The 15,808-nt window shown below is 50.3% G+C and overlaps 2 protein-coding genes across 5 annotated transcripts in view; one reads left to right on the top strand and one right to left on the bottom strand.

The window, feature by feature from the left end:
- XPO5 (exportin 5) overlaps positions 1 to 7,232 on the top strand; it is a 37,903-nt gene extending 30,671 nt beyond the window's left edge. For 3 of the 4 annotated variants that reach the window (XM_077813569.1, XM_077813571.1, XM_077813570.1), the window contains exons 27-33: positions 17 to 111; positions 2,319 to 2,384; positions 3,048 to 3,130; positions 4,003 to 4,110; positions 4,321 to 4,458; positions 4,654 to 4,818; positions 5,455 to 7,232. In XM_077813569.1, coding sequence (XP_077669695.1) covers positions 17 to 111; positions 2,319 to 2,384; positions 3,048 to 3,130; positions 4,003 to 4,110; positions 4,321 to 4,458; positions 4,654 to 4,818; positions 5,455 to 5,598 — 799 coding nt within the window. In that variant the 3' untranslated portion in view covers positions 5,599 to 7,232. The other variant, XM_077813572.1, reaches the window with a different exon arrangement.
- Positions 7,233 to 9,983: 2,751 nt separating this feature from the next.
- POLR1C (RNA polymerase I and III subunit C) lies at positions 9,984 to 15,784 on the bottom strand. The gene is made up of 9 exons (XM_077813565.1): positions 15,413 to 15,784; positions 15,187 to 15,258; positions 14,798 to 14,905; positions 13,833 to 13,965; positions 13,540 to 13,659; positions 13,095 to 13,247; positions 12,452 to 12,601; positions 11,762 to 11,878; positions 9,984 to 10,570 (listed from the first exon to the last, which is right to left on the bottom strand). Exons 1-9 carry the CDS (start codon positions 15,638 to 15,640, stop codon positions 10,452 to 10,454), a joined length of 1,200 nt encoding a protein of 399 aa, XP_077669691.1. The 5' UTR covers positions 15,641 to 15,784; the 3' UTR covers positions 9,984 to 10,451.
- Between the last annotated feature and the right edge of the window lie 24 nt (positions 15,785 to 15,808).

Genomic DNA, 15,808 nt, shown 5'->3' with positions numbered 1-15,808 from the left:
TTATTTTTCTTTTCAGCGAGGAGGACACGGCAGATGACAACCCTGAGTCCCAGGAGATGCTTGAGGAGCAGCTGGTCAGGTTGCTCACCCGTGAAGTCATGGATCTTATCAGTAAGTGAAACAAGCTGGTTGCAGGATGTCACAGGGAGAGTCCTGCCCTGGGCAGGAACACGGGGGTTGCCAGACTGCATCATACCTATGGTGTAATGGCCAGCAACGGAAGGCAGATGAGAGAGAAACTGCCCCCATGAAGATCTCATCTAATCCCTAAGTGAAATCAGTTTACAGCCTAAAGCAGGAGGTTTATCTTCCTTCCAGTACGTTTTTCTGTTAGCATTAACTATTAGAATTCTGAATATTCTTTGTATCCATGTAGGAGTCCAGCCCCTCTTTGAGTCTTGCTGAATTATTGATTGGTGTCTGGTGGGGTACATGTGCTATGTTTCCTTGTGTGTGGGATCAGGGTGGGGGTGTTAGCCCGAGTGCATTGGCACCACCAGGAGCAGAGTCGGGCATGGCCAGATCATCATCTTTCTGCTGGTGATCACATCCCTTCTCCCTCTGTGATGAGAACAGCTCTCTCTTTCTTGGCAGTCCCCTTTAATTAGCTCCCAGGCTTTCACACACCCCAATCCAGAGTTTGAGGAAATTTATTTCCACATAAGAATTACACCGTGTGTGAGAGCCTGACCTTGTGAGTCATTTCCTAATTAGCCTCACTCCTTTAGGTTGCTGCACCCCAGCCAGGATCCTGGCACTGAATAAACTTGCTCCAGTGCCCTTTTCACTGCTCAGGATTTCTGAGACAGTCATGTACCCTGTGAAGCCCTGTGACAGGTTCCCCACAGGGTGCTACCTGGAACTGGGGTGCCACTGAGCCCCCCTGCTCCACCAGCCTGGGCTCTCTCTTACACTGTACTGCTGTGACAAGCTGCAACACCCTCCAGGCTTCAGCCTGCACTTTCCCCAGCATACATACAGGTAGGGACACACCCAGCTGCAGTTACATGCATACAGGCTCTTTGGCCAGCCCCTGCATGGGAAAACTACAGCTAGGGCATCTACCAGCTTCTCAGGCCCTCACCCCCTCTGGAGTATAAACCCAAAATTGTACTGTCTTGTGCTGCACAGGAAACTGTACAGCATAAGCTCATAAAATTCGCCCCCTCCCTCAATGTTGAGAGGAATATGCAACAGCCTTTTGCCCTTGAGTTATGATTCCCACACATTGGTTTAGATAAAGCAAAAATAAGTTTATTATCTACAAAAGATTGATCTGTTTGCTGTCACTTATAATCTAAGTAGATTACCTAGAAAATAAACAAAAACGCAAACTAAACTTAATATACAAAATCGATTGTATATGAATAGCAATTTCTCACCCTAAGAGATGATACAAGCAAGCTACAGATTCTTAAGGGGCAAGCTGCACTTGCGGGGATTCCAAGCTGTAAGCGTGTTCCATTCACAGGCTAAAAATCCCTTGAGCCTGGATCCAGCACTTCCCCCAGTTCAGTCTTTGTTCCTCAGGTGTTTCCAGGCATATTGTGTGGGGAGTGAAGAACGCCAGACAATGACACTCCCTGCCTTATATAGCTTCTGCATATGGCGGGAACCCTTTGTTTCAAAGCTTGGTCCCCAGACCAGTCTGTGGAAAAATACTGACATCCCAAGATGGAGTCCAGCATCACGTGGTCTGATCACATGTCCTTGTAGAATCATAGCAGCCATTGGGAGATAAGATTCTCCAAAGGCCTATTGTTTTCCTAATGGTCCATTCCCCACCCACTGTCTAGAATGAAAGCATGTTGTCTAGTCGGCGTTCCCCAAATGTATAATTACATTTGAAATGCAGAGACCTAGTCAATATCTATAACTTCAGATACAAACTTGATACATGCATACAAATAAGATACTCATATTCAGCAAATCATAACCTTTCCAATGACCTCTCACATGACGTATCTTCTGTAAAATACATCATAACTCTATCTTAATCCTATCACAGTAATATCACTATGAAGCATATGGGGTGCAGTGTCACAATCCCCCTCTCCAGTCTGGTACTGCAGCGGGTTTGAGGATGAAGATGCTGTGATGAAGACACTTGAACATTCTGCCCCTTAGCCCAGTCTTCGGCCTCACTTCCTGGCTCTAATGTTGCATTTGGCGTTCCTCAGCCGTTGTGCAAGGAACAAAGTTTGGGGCGTGCTGGGGGAGAACAAAGCAGCAGGGTCCCATGAGAGTGAGCAGGATGATCCGTGTAGGCTCTGTGCTGATATCTCTCCCACCCTCCTGACCTGTTCTTGTGTTTGCAGCTGTTTGCTGTGTTTCAAAGAAAGGCACCGCTGAGCATAACAGCTCTACTGCTGCAGATGGAGACGGTGAGTATGTTGCCTTGCTGTATCCGCTCACCACTGCCGTGCATACAGACAGACCCTTCCCATCTTTAGGCTGGCCTTTCAGAGAGACTGTGGCTTTCATTTGAGGCTCTGCACAGTGTCTGATCAGGGTCTCCAGCTCTGCCCCTGGTGGAGCTCCTCTCTAGGGCTCAGGAGCCCAGTCTGAGCCTCATGAGTCAGAGCTACCCATACTGACTTTGCAGGTAACTCTGCAGGAACCCAAGCGCTGGGGAAGTGTCTGTGATTCTTTGTCCTGTGATGCTGAGGCTTCCTCCTCCTAATCCCCTCTCAGCCGGATCTTACCTCTAGGATACAAGATGCCTTTTCCACCCCAGCATATGAAGCAAGCCACCTGCTCCAACCGGTGCTCTGCAGGCCTTGTTGGCATGAATGGGACAGTGGAAGTTGACCCCAATGAACTGAGCTGGGGTGTCTGGTGAGAGAGGCTATCTGCATGGCCTCCATCCTAGCTGGGTGAGCCATAGCTAGGGGATGCTCTCACCCACACAGGCTCGCTTGGAGGTGTTTCTCTGGTGGGCTGAGGTGTTGATTCCAGAGTGTCAACAAACTCTAGAACCAGAGTGAGCCTTGCTGGTGTAGGAAGGGAAGATGGTGTTCACGCAGCTGCTTTTTCTCTGCTTGTAGATGATGAAATGATGTCCACAGACGTGACCCCACCTTCCAGTGCGGAGCTAACTGAGCTGGGCAAGTGTTTGATGAAGCAGGAGGTAAGAGAGTGGAGATGCTGGAGGCCTCTCCCACTTTCTGTACCCCTTGTACTTTACTGTAGTCTGTCCATGCTCCCAGTGCAGCTGTCTAGTCTGTGTATCCCCTGAAACAAGAGCCCCCTGTAACAGAGGGAAAGTCTGTTTTAAGGGCCTCACCAATCATCCTGGAAAGTGCTAAAGGGGGAGGAGAGAATAAGGATTCAGGCTTCTAGTGCATTGCAATCTGAGTTGATGTATGGTCCATGCTAGGAGTAAGTCCTTTCCTGTAGTGTTGCCTGCCTGGCCCTGCCCCCTTTTCTGGGCCCTGCCTTTCAAGAAGAACTACTTGGAGCAGCTGATTCTTCTGTAACATCTGCCCAAATTAGCAGTTTTTGCTCAGGTCAGAGCAGAGGTGGGGGTGCTGGGAATTCTCTGCCCTGAGGCACTGGCCCAATCCACTTTACTCTCCTCCCCACACTCAAACTCCTCCTCAGATATGCCCCAGAGTTCTTTGCACCGACTCCAAAGTAGCAGCTAGTGTGAGTTCTTGGAGTGTTCTGGTGTTTGTTCCTGCCCACTTGCAACTGCCTGACACCTTGCTTCAGCAGAGACTGGCAAATAGGAGCAGACCCAGACTCTGTGGCACCTGCAGGCTGACCAGGTACATGCTGACCCTCTCTCATGCACAGAGTGGAATGCAGTGTTGCCTTTGGGGATAGTCAGGGACCTCAGCATGCTTCTTGCCTTTTGTTGGAGCATTAAGTAGGGTGCCTCTGTTAGGAAGATATCCCACCTGGGTTCGTGTGAATGCACCCCCATCAGGAACAAACCCTTCAGGCAAGCTGAGAAGTGCTTCCACTGACTCGTTCTTTCCTCTGCCTTCCCCTTTCCAGGATGTCTGCACTGCTCTGCTGATCACAGCCTACAGATCCCTCTCCTGGAAGGACACCCTGTCCTGCCAAAGAACCACCACTCAGCTTTGCTGGCCACTGCTCAAACAGGTACTTTCCCTACAGGGGACCATTGGTGGAGGGGGCAGAAATGGAAGCTCTGAGTACTGGTGGTTCCTTCCCTTCTGACCCCCTAACCTTCATGGACAGACTCTGACTTTGGTCTGGATAGGAGCTAGATGTTTCTGGATGTTTCCTGTCTGGAGCAGGCCTGGCTTGTGTTAGTATCTTGGTTCCATGCTGCTGTTGTCTCTCCCTTAGGTGCTCACAGGGAACCTGCTCCCTGATGCAGTGACCTGGTTCTTCACCGGCGTGCTGAAAGGGTTGCAGACACACGGACAGCATGACGGCTGCATGGCAGCTCTTGTCCACCTGGCTTTCCAGATCTATGAGGCTTTGGTAAGGAGCTATGGGGAAAAAAGGGGGAATCTTTATAGTGCCAGGTTTGATAGATAGTAATGAATGAACTAGTCCCGGGCCTAAGTGAGGAAGGGGTGGAGGAGGTAGTAGCCCCCTTCCTCTGTGCCATCAGGGGAAGGTGGAGGCTTCTGTGGTAGAACTTCTATTGATTGGTCTCTTCCCTTCTCCCTGCAGCGCCCCCGCTATGCTGAGCTGAAGGCAGTGATGGAACAGATCCCAGAAATCCAGAAGGAATCGTTGGAGCAGTTTGACTCCAAGCTTCTCAACCCAACTCTGCTGAAAGTGGCAGACAAGCGCCGGAAGGACAATTTCAAACGCCTCATTGCAGGCTGCATCGGGGTAGGCAACCGCTGAGCCCAGAGCAAACCTGTTTCCTCCCTGTGGTCTGGGCTCCTGAATCCTGTAGAAACGGCCCTAGCCAGCCCGCATCTCCCCTCAGCCCCTTTCCCTTGTCCAGCTCTCGTGCTGCTGGAATGTGGCTCCAGCACATCCTTCATAGTGTTTGTGCTGCTCTGGCTCTCTTCAGCCCTGGCCTGGGTGAGATGGTAACTGAGCACTCAGGGCACCTTGCGGGAGCTCTCCTAGCTGAAGGGCTGCTGGCTCTCTGTGTACAGGGCTCCTGCAGAGAAGGTGTAAGCACCCCTGGGCAGGGCCCACGGGTGGGTACAGAGCTTTAACCAGGACAGCACCATTGGGTTAAGAAACACTGGGTTCCTGTTGACTATGTGGTCACAGTCAGGACCCCATTGTGGCAGTGTCACCTCCATTGGCATGTACTGCAGATGCCAGGCTACTCTCCTGGAGACAGAAAAGATGGGGGACATGAACTGGAGCAAAGCATAGCACCCGAGCTGGGTAATGACTGCCGTAGAACCGGAGAATGCCTGAGACACACTTAGGTGACAGATTTTCCTTTGGCGGAGTGGGTCTGCAGGTGCAGTGACTAACCTAGGCCTGTCCCTCTATCTCCTGCAGAAGCCTCTGGGAGAACAGTTCCGCAAAGAGGTTCACATCCGGAACCTCCCATCTCTCTTCAAAAAGGTGAAGCCATCGCTGGAGACAGACGTACTGGAGAATAACGAGGATGGAGAAGGCCTCACTGCACTCTTTGAGCCCTGAGCGGGGGCACCTCAGCCACCCCCATCCTCACTTCATATTTTCTGTCTCCTCTTGTAGTAACCACATTAGATTCCTCTTATCACTGCTCCATGTGCATTTGCCTAAACAGAGCCCCCACTGGTCTCATCCCCATACCTTTCCTGTGCGGGGATGTGCCCTGAGTTCGGACTTGATCCAGCCTGTCAAGCTTTCCCTAATTTTCCTGTCGGATTTGCAGCTTTAGGCCTCAGCTTGTGTGCAAGATGAGAGCTGAGCACAAAGACTCCACTAGGTAGAGCCTAGTTATTTTGCAGCCTTGGGTCACTCGAACCCCACCTGCTTCTGGGCTAGTCCCTCAGGAGTTAGGTTGAACAGGAGAGGCAGAATAGTATCCCAGCGAAGATGGCACTCCCCAGCCTCACTCTGAAGGGAGGGAGCCAGACTTCACCTGGGACGCATCACACTCCTGTTGTGCCCACCACTGGCTGTCCCCATCTGGTATCATCTTCAGTGTGACGACAGCAGAGGGCTTGTTTTCTGGTGAATCTCTTTCCCTCTTGGACTACTTGAAAGCAGCCCTAGTTTTCTCAGCTGTGATTGCTTTCCTGGCTGGAGGCTGCATGCTTGGGAGTGATACAGTGCCCTAGAATCTCCCGGAGTCAGTGTTCTCAGTCTGATTTTTAAAACACTGCTCCTCTCTGGAAGGAGACAGACGTCGTCGTATGTGTGCTCAGTAGATCTTACTCCACAAGGAACCAAATGGAAAGCTGGCTTAGCCTTATGCTAGTTTCTATCAAAAGCCCCTCAGGGGTGGGGCAGGAATGTCATGCAGCATTTCCTGTGGACTGGAAAATGACAGGTGCAGAGTGTGGAAAATCTGGACCAGTATGCCAAGAGCCTGTAAACCCTGAAGGGGATCAGCCCTCAGTGTTGCGCGGGGATGACAGTGGGCCTGCATTCTGCTTTAGGGATATGCAGTCTCCAGTATCACCGTTCTTCCTGAAATCTTGACCTGCTGTAGCCAGGGTTGAGGAAGATGGGGGTTAAATTCCTGATCTACCATTTTAGCAGAATAAGGAAATGGGGACTGAGCTTTGAACCCTTCTGTGCCCTGTTCTGGTGGCAGTGAGGGTGGTTTAGAGTTTGTTACTTGAGGATCAAGCGTTGTGGCAGGAGTTGGGCTTTGTAATGCAAATTGTATGGTGGGGGAAGGTCTTTATCCAAAACGAGCTTTTATGGTTTGCCATCCAGGGGACTGCAGAGAAGTGTATTGGCTAGGCTGGGGCCTGGATGAGGGGCAGAACAGAAATCTTAGAATAGGGCTGGAGAGAACAGCAGGCTTCAGGAACACAGCGTGACCATCCCTGTGGCCTGAGCCCACTCATCCTTTTGCCCTTGTTACTCAGTCCCTTCCACTCTTTGCCTCATAATCTTTTTACTTACTCCTGAGCTGAAGTGGCTCCTGGCTTCAGCAGAGGCTGGTTGTATTTATTGTGTTGTGGTATTTTTAACATTGTGACTTCATGCTACAAACAAAGATTTTTTTTTAATGGTTTTTAGAGCCTTCTTTTGTAGGAATATTAAATGCAAAGCTGTCTCTGGATTGGTTGTTAAACCTCTGAATGTCAATAAAGGTATTTCGGTTTCATACACAAGGTATCATGTCTGTCTTTATTCTGTGGTGTTCTCTTGTCCAGTTGATGGTGAGGCTTCCACACTGTGTATTTCTCCTCCCAACACCCATTTTTCACTCCAGTGGCAAAAGTGTTTCAGACTCACAGCACTGAGGTTAATGTACTCTCCGGGCTGACTTGCATCATTAGCCATACATTTGGGTGAAGATCAACTCAGAAGCTTAAGAACTGTAGTCTACGTTAAAGGTATCTAATTAAGGGGAAGGTATACATGACCTTTCAAGACCAACAGCTGCAGTTAAAGCCAGGGGAAAAAACAACTACAGTTGCACCTAAACAAAATACTGTCTCTCATTCATGTAACCACTGCAACCTAACTCTGCCTCCGTTGGCATACAAGAATGTATCACCGTCCTGAAACAAAGCAGTGCCTGGGGTGGTTCATTTGTCCTTTGGAAGTGACTCCTGATACTGAGCTATGGAAGCTAATTTCCAAAGTTTGAGTCGCAGCATGTCAGGCACTGGATTGCTCTGGTCCACACCGCTTCCCAGGATGTTAGAAGTCCTGTCAGCGGTGCTCCCCCGCTAAGGCAGGCTAGTGCCTACCTTCTCCAACACTGCGCTGCACCCCGCAGCAGGGCCATGGGGATCTGTGCGCTGCCCCCACCCCAAGCACCAGCTCCACGCTCCCAGCCACTGGGAGCAGGGTGGTGCCTGCAAGCCAGAGCTGTGTGGAGCTACTTGTACACCTCCACCTAGGAGCCAGACCTGCTGCTGGCCCCTTCAGGCGCAGCGCAGTCTCTGGTGCCAGGACAGGCAGGAAGCCTGTCTCTTCACCCCGGCTGCACCGCCACCAGAGGTTTAAGTCCAGGCCCCAATCCCCAGCCCTGAGCACACCCCTCTCCCCCCCCCCACCTGGAACCTCTTCCTGCACCCCAAACCTCTCAGCCACCCCCCAGCCTAAACCCCCCTCCTGCACCCTGAACCTTTCATTCCCAGCCTGCAGCTCTCACTCCCACACCCCAACCTACTGACCCAGCCCTGAGCCCCTCCCACACCACAAACCCCTCATCCCCAGCACTGTTGGGTCACGAGCATCAACAATTTTCTTCAACTGGGTCCCCAGAAAAAAAGTTTGAAAACCACTTGTCTAGGCTGTGACCTGCATGAGGTCAGGTTATATGATCACAGTGGTTCCTTCTGGCCTTAAAAGTCTATTAAAATTGGAAGTGAAAATAAGACTGACTAGAGAGGGGACATATCATCTACCACTGCTGTTACTTAGTTACACAGTAGGAATTCCCTCTTTTTAACTCCAAAATTAAAAAAAAAAAACTCATAGTCTGTACCTGGATGTTAATCATTAAAGTGGCAAATATGAAGTGGGCTGTTCCCATAAGATGTTGGTTTAAGTGATACGAAAGTAGACCCAGGAATGAATGAATCTTGCAAACATTTGGCTTTTGTACTAGTTTTATTAAGTGCAGCCGTGGGATTAGACAGATGTCAATTCATTTACTCTGAGGGGCAGAATGAAGGGTGTGATGATTATTTAAGTCAGTATCTTATTTTGAGAGATGCTCCCTAACTTACCTTTCAAGGTTTGGTAAAATGCTTAAATACATACATGGACCCAGTCTTTCTTCCAGCTTTTATACTTTGCCTCAGATTTTCCTCAGTTTAACACTCTTAATCTGGGATTGGAGAACAGAGGCATATGGGAGAGGGGAGCTCTCTCTCCCACCCTTGTTCCCTTCTAAGAGCTAAAGGGTCACTTTTTAGTATGCAAACTGCTGGCCTGGTTGACTTCACTATTGGTAGAAAAGTTCTTTCCACAGATAATTATTTTGCTAAACAACAGGGCTACATTTTGGAGTCTGTCTCTGTAAGGAAGAGGGCAAGAGCCTTTTTTTTTAAATGGAAATACAGGGCTCCAGCAGTCACCAGATGCCCTGTATTGAGCTCCTACTGTGATAGCATGTTACTGTTTCTAAAGTTAAGTGAAATCTCATTTTAATCCCCTAAAGTTTTTTTTCCCCGAGGTGGGAAAAATTGGGCAGACTTATTTTTAGGGCAGGATACAGATATTCCTTTATTTTTGGTCACCTACAGGAGCCCATAAATAAAGATTAATACTTAGTTGCAACCTAAGAAGCAAGCTGCTTGTGTACAGTGAACAGGCTCAGAGCCAGGCCAGAACTCCCTCTCCACTGTGATCCTTACTTGAATATTATACTTTCCCTCTTACTAGTTTCATTAGTTGTGATGAAATCTGCAGTCATACAGATCACATGCCTACATTTAGCAAGGTGGGGCTCTATATGAACAAGCTAGCATCCTCTTCTAAAACTTTCTGCGGCTAGGCTTATCTTAGGCCTAGAGCTGACTAAGAACATTGAAAATCCAATTTTATTCTCCATGATTTGCACTGCTTGACTAAGAGCACGTGCTCCTGTATGAGCAGTAATGCTTTAACTTTCACAGAGCAGACCCCCTTCTTAACAGAGATGGTCTTAGCATCTCTCTTCCCTTAGATGATCAAATACCCATTTTAGCACATACAGCAATTGCTAACCCTGAAGGGAAAAAAGGGAAAGTGGCATGTTAGCCTCTCAACACTAGAGCCCAGCTCTCGAAGCACCAGCTCAAGTGCTGCAGCACTAGCATTGCTGTTGTTAATGAATTAAGTGCAATAAGTGGTGACTCTTTCCACTGACCCCCCTCAGAAATCAAGCCACCCCCAAGCTAAATTTATTTAATGAAGTCTGACAGTTAAAACAGCCTCTACTTTATTAACAATTCCACACAATCTGCCTTTGGCTGAAGCTGGGTCTTCTCCTTAGCAAGGCTTCAGTTAGAAGATCTAGGGCCTTTAGTAAAGCCCAGTGGCCAGTCCAAGCCTCTGTTGTGCCTTACTGGCCATCCTCTGCAGGTGCTGCACACCATTAGAAAATGAGAGTCGTAAGACTTTCCTAGGCTCCTGCTAGTGCATATACACAGCTGGAAGTGGAGGTGCTATCAGTCCTGAAACTGTTAACAGCACACCTTCATTTCTAGTGTGTCCACCTGCTTGCTTACATACAGTATGGGGGATAGGTGATGGATGGTTCCATTGCTTGGTAACACAGAAGGTACCCTTCCTGTTTACATAGGCTTGTGGGCTGGAAACAATCCCTGCAGATGAAGAGCCCAGGCCAATAGAATCAGTCTCTGCTTCTCAAACATGAGGCCCTGAACTGCTCAGTCCATGTGGTTGGAGTCCAGCTCATCCAGGAACCGTCGACATTTCCCTATCAGCACTTTGATGGCTTCGCTCACCAGCACATCTGGCGGCAGGACACCTGTAGACTCCACTGAGACTAGGGAAACAGACAAGGTAAGGGTCAGCCCAGCTACTACCCAACATCAGATCCTCCATGTTAATTAACGACTTGGATAATGGAATGGAGAGTATGTTTGGAAAATTTGCAGATGACACCGGGGGAGGAGCTTTAAGCACTTTGGAGGACAGGATTGCAATTCAATCAAGATAAGTGCAAAATACTACACTTAAGAAGGAAAAGATCAACTGCACAACTACAAAATGGGGAATAACTGGCTAGGTGGTAGTACCACTGAAAAGGATGAGGGGTTAAAGTGGATCACAAATTCACAACTTGTGAACAGGGCTAATATTCTGGGGTGTATTAGCAGGAATAGCCCAAGAGAGGAGGTAACTGTGAGGCCTCGGTTAGAGTACGGTGTCTGATTTCAGGCTCCACACTTCAGGAAAGATGTGGAGAAAATGGAGAGTCCGGAGGAGAGCTACAAAAATAAGAGGTTCAGAAAACATTGACCCATGAGGAAAGGTTAAAACTGGTCTTGTTTAATCTTAAGAAAAGAAGACTTGGGGGGGGTGGGGGGGGGAAGAGGAGGACGGACCCTGACAACAGTCCTCAGAGATGTTAAGTGCTGTTATAAAGACAAGGATCAGTTCTCCACATCCACTGAAGGTAGGACAAGAAGTAATGGGCTTAATTTGCAGCAAGAGATTTAGGTTAGATATAGTTAGAAAGTTTCTCCTAATAAATGTACTTAAGCTCTGGAATAAGCTTCCAAGGGAGGCTGTGGAATCCCCATCGTTGGAAATTAAGAACAGGATGAACAAACACTGCCAGGGATGGTCTACCTTTCTTTAGTCCTGCCTCAGTGTAAAGGGCTGGACTTGATCACTTCTCAAGGTCCATTCCCCTTCTATGATTCTATGCTCCCTGCCACTCTGCCTACCTGTGGCTACGAGCAGACAGTGACCTGCATACAGTGACAAGTTAAGCCAATGTGGGCAACAGTTCAGACACTGCAGGGTTTGCTTTGTACAGGGAGAAGGAAATGTGAATGTCTCCTGCCCCAAAGCCAAGCCCCCCAGGGGCACCCACTGTAACATGAATGTATGAAAGGGTGGATTTTCTGCAGACAATGAAGAGGCTTAAAATAGCGTGATGACAAGTTTCTGAAGGGTGAGAAGCCAAGAAATGGGCTGAAGCATCCAGCAGAAGAAGAGGATTACTTACAGATGTAGTGATCTCGCACTCGTGCCAGGCGCACAAGGTTTTTCAGATCATCATGCCGAAAGATCTCCCGGCTAAACGTGTCCATCCGAGCATTGGCCACTCTTGCCACCTTCTTCCCTGCAGGAGACAGGGACAAATACATACCCCCTCTCCATACTAGTGGACCAGCGATCTGTTTCCTGCCAACACTGCACCCAAAACATGCAATTCTCCCCACCAGGAAAAGGCATTGAAGTCCTACACAAAAAACTGCCTTTCTTCCAAAACAAACTTCAGCAAGGCATAAGCCCGAATAGGTAGCTCCAGCTCATAAAGATAATGTGCATCCTGTCCAACATTAGGCACAGTTCCACCTGAGGCCTCAAGACTGCTGGGAATGGCAAACTCACAGCCCACAGTTAGAACAAAGCCTTATGGACAACTGAGCAACACCTGCAGCTGTAAAGAGCAATAGAAGAGCTAAATGGACAGGCATATCCTAGCCTGACATCTCAAGGAGAGAACAGCCTCAACCTCATCACCTTTTTACACATGACAAACCCATTCATTTGTAGAGCCCAAATCCAGAATCGAGATTCCGGATTGAGGGCCACTGGGGAAGTAGGCTGTGTTTGTACAATGCCTGGCTCTAGACTGTACTCAGTCTCATCTCTGCAAATGCAGAGTCCCTGGGGTAGAGGTGGAAGGTACCTTTGATGTTCTGAATCTCAATAACTCCAGGGGAGAAGCACTTTTTCAGCGTCTCAGCTGCCTCCCCCTCAATGGGCTGCAGCAGAGTGATGTCAGGCAGCAGCCGGTAACTAGCTGTGGCCACTGGAGAAAACTTGGCATGGTCTTTACCTGAGGGAAAAGAGATAAGAAGGCAGGAGCACGTTGCAGCAACTCAGAGACAGCAAGATCCCCCAGGGCTGCCATTACCATGGCTCTTCCTAGCTCAATTTACCCCAAGCAGGCCCTTCAGAATGGTACTGTCAGAAGTAACAAGACATCACAACCCAGTCTGAAATTGCTGCTTTGTGTGGCCAGGATGGACGCCCAATTTAGTTTCTGGATGATGTGGTGCTCATCCTAGGTCCGCCTTGGGCTTCATTAAGGATACACAGAACCCACCTCCATTCAGAGTGCCCACTAATCCCTCATTAGAGAAGGTTAAGCTCTGAACTGCTCCTTAATGCCTGAAATTTAAGACAAAAAAGCTGAGAGCCAAGCCACACTCAAGGCCCCACAGATCAGGGAAAAATCCCTATGACCTCATGCCCACTACACATACCATACCCCACCTGAAGGACCCATGCTTTTCATCTCGCTGCCCCACTGAGCACCCTTGACTGACCTATTCCTTTGACACAGTGCATGAGCACATCAATTTCCTGGCCAGGCCGCAACTGGGCAATAAGGATGTCATCATGAACAGGCCGCAAATCTGCATCTGGGAACAGGTCTGCTTGATTTCCCAGGGGCACCCACGTGATGTGTTTGCTGTACACTGTGGAGAGACGTACGACAGGTATCAGGCCAAGCTGCCTCAGCACTTAGAGAGATGAGACAACACTTATACAAGAGGCTGCTGATCCCAGCAGGGCAGGGAAAATACAACCATGAGGATTGGACCTTGCAAAAAGCAAGTTTCATAGAGGGAAGGGATCAGTTTTCTTCACGCCAGGGGGAGGGGAAGAGAGGAGTTCTCTTTCTGGTTGAGGTAGAGCTCACTGGGGTCAACAAAGCCCCTATCCTCTTGGGAAAGGGGAGAGTTTACTTCCAGAGGAGCATAGTTTTACCTCTGTGATTAATGTAGAGCTCATTGGGGTCAGATGACTCCTTGACCGCGCAAGGGTTCCGGCTGCATTTGATTTTCAGCTGGAACTGCAGCGTGTCAATTTCTGTGCCTTCCTCATCACCTAAAAAGGGATAGGGAAAGCAGAATAAGTCCTGCCTGGGCCATCTCCCCATTGACGAGATTCCCACTCCCTCCTGGAACAGCAGATTTACTCAATCCATCTGGCACTGGTTTCACTTCAGAACAGCCTCCAATATTTCCATTTATCATAGGATCCCCTGCACAGACTCTCACCTTGATTCTTATATTCAAAGAGGCGTGGGTCAGCTCGGATGGGAACGAGGCCCAAGCGATGGGCCAGGATCTCATCCTGCACAATGGACGTGTTGTTGTACACAAAGACCTTCTCTACAGCCATCGTCGGCACCTGAAGGAGAAGGAGACAGAGCAAATCAGGCAGGCAGTACCCCAGCCATGCACTATTTGCTAAGCACCATTCCCTAACACCCAGCCAGAAGTTCTCTTACTCCACCCCCACCCTCTTTGGGGTTTGATTAACTCTTGCTCTTCACAGACACCATTACCAAAGGAGGGATCTAGACGAGGATCCTGTATCTTCTCTCTGCTCCTCACTTGAGTGTTACCATTGATTTTAATACGATTTGCATTACCCCATATGAGCAGTTGTAGAACTTGGCCCTATGCTGGGGGGACAGATCTGAGCATAGGATCGGGGGGAGGGGGGTGACACTGTTTAACAGCTACTAGCAGCTGGACTACATTTATCCCAGAAATGCAACAGCTTTGGCTGATGGTCTCTTATATGCCCTCTAAGCTCTCCTAGCTTACAGAAGGACTATTTGCCTCTCTCAGGGGCAGAGACTATGCATTGTGAGCTCGGCAGTCCATGGAATATTCTCACTGCACTTCCAGCCTATTCTCCACCCCACTGAGTTTGGGGCTTCTGTCTTCTCTACACCCCTCAGTCATAATCTCGCCTTTCCCAAAAGTTGGGTCTCACTTCCCGACACTCCTAGGAGCTAGAGCCCCAGCCGGCCTGCCTGGAGACTTCTTTACCAGTCAACACAATGCAGGTTCTGGGCAAAGAACGAGAAGATTGGGATAAATTTTTGTCCATCCCAAAGCAGCTCAACTTTAGCCAGGACTAGCAGTGAGAAATAGCTATGACAGGATTTCATGGGACCAGCAGCTGGGTCAGACAGCCCTGGCGTAAAGGTCCAGAAGCCCCTGCTGGGTACCTCAGCGAGCAGGATACGCCGGAAGGCATTGGCGATGGCTGCGTCGATCCCCACCATGTCGAACTCCAGCGTGCTCTCGTCCATGTGGATCACGTCCACCCGGAAATTCTGCAGGGCAGACGCAAGGGAGCAGAGTCACTGGGGGTCCCCAGTTCCCGGAAGGGGAGGGGGGGGGTGAGGTGCGGCTGGGCTGTCCTAGCTGCCCCAGGTGACCAGGCAGCCTAGGGCCTGTCCCTTAGCCAGGCCCGGGGCCACCTGCCACAGGGCTGCAGAGACCAGCCACGGGAGACCCCAATCCCCCTCCCCCGCTCTGCTCTCAGGGCCCGGCCCCGCCCCCCGCTCCCTTCACCCACCCCCCTCCCCCACTCGGGGCCCCAGCGGCTTCTCACCTTCTCGAACTCGGCCTGGTCCCAAGCGTCGTCGTACCCGGGGTAGTTGCCGGGGAAGTCCGTGGTGTGCACCTGAAGCGAAGCAGAGAGCTCGGTGCTGGGCGGGGCCGCTACCGGACCCAGGACCCCTCGTGCCCGCCCCCACCCCCCAACCGCCGCCTGCGCGCTAGGCCCCGCCCCTTGCCCCACGCCCGGGAGTGACGTTCCCCCCCCGCAAGTCACTCACGTTGCGGACCCCGAACTCCCCAAGTACCACACGGCTCCGCATCTCCTCCACGCCGCCGCGCGCCGCCATGCCCCGCTCGCATCCCCGGGCACGCGACGCAGCGACAAGGGTGCTCGCCACTGCGCAGGCGCATGAGCACGTCCCCGCCTCTCCATCACGTGATACGGCCCCTGCCTTTTCTTCCCCTTTGACGGCGCTGGCGTAGGGCACCGGCTTGGTCTTCACCATATTGGGCGTGGCGCTGTCATAGGAAACAGCCACTGCTACTCCCGTGTCGTTGTCGGCGTTAGCAGCTGGGCTGGGTGCGCGCTGTCCGGATAGTAGGGCACAGCGCCGACCCTTCTCCCAGAGGTGCCCTTCTTCACGCTCGCTTTTTCTGCCACAACCAAAATGGCG

The sequence above is a fragment of the Eretmochelys imbricata genome, chromosome 3 (assembly GCF_965152235.1).
Source record: "Eretmochelys imbricata isolate rEreImb1 chromosome 3, rEreImb1.hap1, whole genome shotgun sequence".
In the NCBI taxonomy this organism is placed as follows: Eukaryota; Metazoa; Chordata; order Testudines; family Cheloniidae; genus Eretmochelys; species Eretmochelys imbricata.
Note: the sequence above shows the minus strand (reverse complement) of the source record. Positions and strands in the feature narration are given on the sequence as shown.

Bases quoted from the DNA above. Each gene is read 5' to 3' on its own strand.
- POLR1C (XM_077813565.1), bottom strand. From the start codon at position 15,640: ATGGTGAAGACCAAGCCGGTGCCCTACGCCAGCGCCGTCAAAGGGGAA. The intron at 11,879-12,451 runs GTACCTTCCACC...TGTCTCCTGCAG, and splicing joins TGAGATTCAGAACATCAAAG to GGAAGAAGGTGGCAAGAGTG. The intron at 10,571-11,761 runs GTAAGTAATCCT...CTGTTTCCCTAG, and splicing joins AGTGCGAGATCACTACATCT to TCTCAGTGGAGTCTACAGGT.